The sequence below is a fragment of the Budorcas taxicolor genome, chromosome 16 (genome assembly GCF_023091745.1).
Source record: "Budorcas taxicolor isolate Tak-1 chromosome 16, Takin1.1, whole genome shotgun sequence".
Taxonomy (NCBI): domain Eukaryota; kingdom Metazoa; phylum Chordata; class Mammalia; order Artiodactyla; family Bovidae; genus Budorcas; species Budorcas taxicolor.
Genome location: NC_068925.1, coordinates 27,534,103 through 27,537,561, shown reverse-complemented (window position 1 = coordinate 27,537,561; position 3,459 = coordinate 27,534,103). Strand labels below are relative to the sequence as shown.

Genomic DNA, 3,459 nt, shown 5'->3' with positions numbered 1-3,459 from the left:
TTGGTGCTTAGTACATCCTTATTAAACTGAAAAATGGTGTACCCAATTTTTACATGGTGAGCTGTACTGTGTAGGAAGTGAGGATGGACAAATAGAGAGGACTTAGTATCTTTGGCAGATTAGAGGGGAAAGAAAAATCAGTGGATTTATTTTCCACTCCTCAGCAGAGGCTGCCTTGGGATAGGAATGGGGTCCCTGGCTGGGGTGAAGTTCAAATATATCTCTTCCTAATGTTTTCTCCAACTTCCATCAGCGAATCTTGAATGAATGAATTCACAACCTTATGAATGAATGCCGAGTTATCACAAAGATTGAATAAAGTATTTCTGAAGTACTTACAACCATGCTTGCTATGTAGAAAAATGCAACATAATAGATAAAAAGAGAGAAAGGTTCTGTCTACACCACACAATAGGCATGGCCACGGACCCAGAGGAACACAGGTCTAAGAAGCAACCACATCACAGAGGGGTCCCCCAGGCCCTAAGCACCCTCAAGGCTGTTGCTCAGTGCCTTGAGCTTAGATGTCTGTGTCTTCACTCTCCCTTCTTCTCCACAGGATCATGGGAGACTGCCTTGACCTTCTCTTAGGAGTTGTACTCCTGACCAGTCCTGCACTTGGAATTTCTTCCTGCTTCTTCAATGGTTGGAGAGCCCTCTATCTTTCCTGCAACCTCACCCAAGTGCCCCAGGTCCCCAACACCACCAAGAGCCTCCTGCTCAGCTTCAACTATATCAGGACAGTCAGAACCACATCCTTCCCCTTCCTGGAGCAGTTGCAGCTGCTGGAGCTGGGAACTCAGTTTACTTTCTTGACCATTTACAGAGAAGCCTTCCGAAACCTGCCCAATCTCAGGATCCTGGACCTGGGTGGAAGTCAGATAGACTTCTTGCATCCAGATGCTTTTCAGGGACTGCCCCACCTCACTGAACTTCGACTGTTTTTCTGTGGTCTCTCCGATGCTGTATTAAAAGATGGTTATTTCAGAAATTTGGCATCTTTGACTCGCTTGGACCTATCCAAAAATCAAATTCAGAGTCTTTATCTTCATCCCTCTTTCCGGGAACTGAATTCCTTGAAGTCCATTGATTTTTCCCTCAACCAAATACCTATTGTATGTGAGCAGGAGTTCAAACCCCTCCAAGGGAAAACACTCTCCTTCTTAAGCCTTGCTGATAACCACTTGTACAGCAGGGTCTCAGTGGACTGGAAGAAGTGTCTGAACCCATTCAGAAACATGGTCCTGGAAACCCTAGATGTTTCTGGCAATGGCTGGGGGGTGGACATCATGAGAAACTTCAGCAATGCCATCAATGGGAGCCAGATTTTCTCTTTGGTTCTTACCCATCACATTATGGGTTCTTCGTTTGGCTTCTCCAACCTGAAGGATCCTGACCAGCACACCTTTGCTGGGCTAGCCAGGAGCTCGATGATACAGCTGGACATTTCACATGGGTATATCTTCTCCCTGAACTCCGGAGTCTTTGAAATGCTCCAGGAGCTGAAGGTCCTAAACCTTGCCTACAACAAGATAAACAGTATTTCGAGGAATGCATTTTATGGACTCGACAACCTCCAAGTTCTCAATATATCATATAACCTTCTTGGGGAATTATATAATCATGATTTCGATGGACTACCTAAGGTAGCCTATATTGACCTGCAGAAGAATCACATTGGGATCATTCAGGACAAAACATTCAAATTCCTGGGGAAATTAAATACCCTGGACCTCCGGGATAATGCTCTTAAAACAATTTATTTTCTTCCAAGCATTCCTAATATCTTCTTGAGTGGCAATAAGCTGGTGACTTTGCCAAACATCCCACTTACAGCCAATTTGATCCAATTATCAGAGAATAGGCTAGAAAATCTGAATGATCTCTACTTCCTTCTCCAGGTACCTCATCTCCAGATTCTCATTTTAAATCAAAATCGCTTTTCCTTTTGTCAGCAAAACCATGCCCCTTCAGAGAATCCCAGCCTAGAAAAGCTTTTCCTTGGAGAAAATATGTTGCAACTTGCCTGGGAAACCGAGTCGTGTTGGGATATTTTTAAGGGGCTTTCTCATCTCCAACTCCTCTATCTGAATAAAAACTACCTGAATTTCCTTCCACCAGGAGTATTTCATCATCTGACTGCACTGAGGGGACTCAGCCTCAAAGACAACAGGCTGACTGTTCTTTCTCCTGGCGACTTACCTGCTAACTTAGAGATCCTGGATATATCTGGAAACCAGCTCCTATCTCCTGATCCTGATTTATTTGCATCACTGAGTGCCATGGACATAACTCATAACAAATTCATCTGTGATTGTGAACTTAGTGCTTTTATCCATTGGGTCAATAGAACCAATATCACAATATCTGGGTCTCCAGCAGACATGTACTGCATGTACCCAAACTCTCTGGCTGGGGTTTCCATTTACAGTCTTTCCACAGAAGGTTGCGAAGAAGAAGAATTTTTAGAGTCCCTAAAGTTTTCCCTTTTCATCTTGTTCACTGTCACCTTGACTCTGTTCCTCGTGACCATCCTCACGGTTACAAAGTTCCGGGGGTTTTGTTTCATCTGTTATAAGAAAGCCCAGAGTCTGCTGTTCAAGGACCCCATCAAGGGAAGGGAATCAGATACATACAAATACGATGCCTATTTGTGCTTCAGTAGCAAAGACTTTGAATGGGTGCAGAATGCTTTGCTCAAACACCTGGATGTCCAGTACAGCAGCCAAAACAGATTTAACCTGTGCTTTGAAGAAAGAGACTTTATGCCCGGGGAAAACCACATCGCCAACATCCAGGATGCCGTGTGGAGCAGCAGAAAGATTGTCTGTCTCGTGAGCAGACACTTCCTTAGAGACGGGTGGTGCCTCGAAGCCTTCAGTTATGCCCAGAGCAGGTGCTTAGCTGACCTCAACAGCGCCCTCATCATGGTGGTGGTGGGGTCCCTGTCCCAGTTCCATCTGATGAAGCATCAGTCCATCAGAGGGTTCGTCCAGAAACGGCAGTACTTGAGGTGGCCTGAGGATCTCCAGGATGTTGACTGGTTTCTCAATAAACTCTCTCAATGCATTCTAAAGAAAGAAAAGGAAAGGAAGAAAGACAGTGCTATTCAGCTGCAAAGTGTAACCACAATCTCCTAGGCAAAGGAGCAGTTTCCACTTACTGCAAGCCACAGATAATTCTGTACCTTTTATGTCCACCAGTTACCATTTGCCTGCCTTTGTGTTCAGTTGCTCAGTCATGTCCCACTCTTTGCGACCCCATGGACTGTAGCCCACTGGGCGCCTCTGTTCATGGGATTTCCTAGGCAAGAATACTGGAGTGGCTTGCCATTTCCTCCTCCAGGGGATCTTTGTGACCCAGGGATCAAACCTGAGTCTCCTGTGCCTCTTGTATTAGCAGGCAGAGTCTTTACCACTGAGCCACCTAGGAAGCCCTTGAGTTGCCATCTGGGGGTCC

At 45.4% G+C, this 3,459-nt stretch overlaps 1 protein-coding gene across 1 annotated transcript; it reads left to right on the top strand.

Moving 5' to 3' along the window:
• Positions 1-524: 524 nt before the first annotated feature.
• Positions 525-3,140, top strand: TLR5 (toll like receptor 5). The gene has a single exon (XM_052654033.1). It carries the CDS (start codon positions 525-527, stop codon positions 3,138-3,140), a length of 2,616 nt encoding a protein of 871 aa, XP_052509993.1.
• Positions 3,141-3,459: the final 319 nt, after the last annotated feature.

Excerpts from the sequence above, each read along its gene's own strand:
- TLR5 (XM_052654033.1), top strand. The coding sequence starts at position 525 with ATGTCTGTGTCTTCACTCTCCCTTCTTCTCCACAGGATCATGGGAGAC.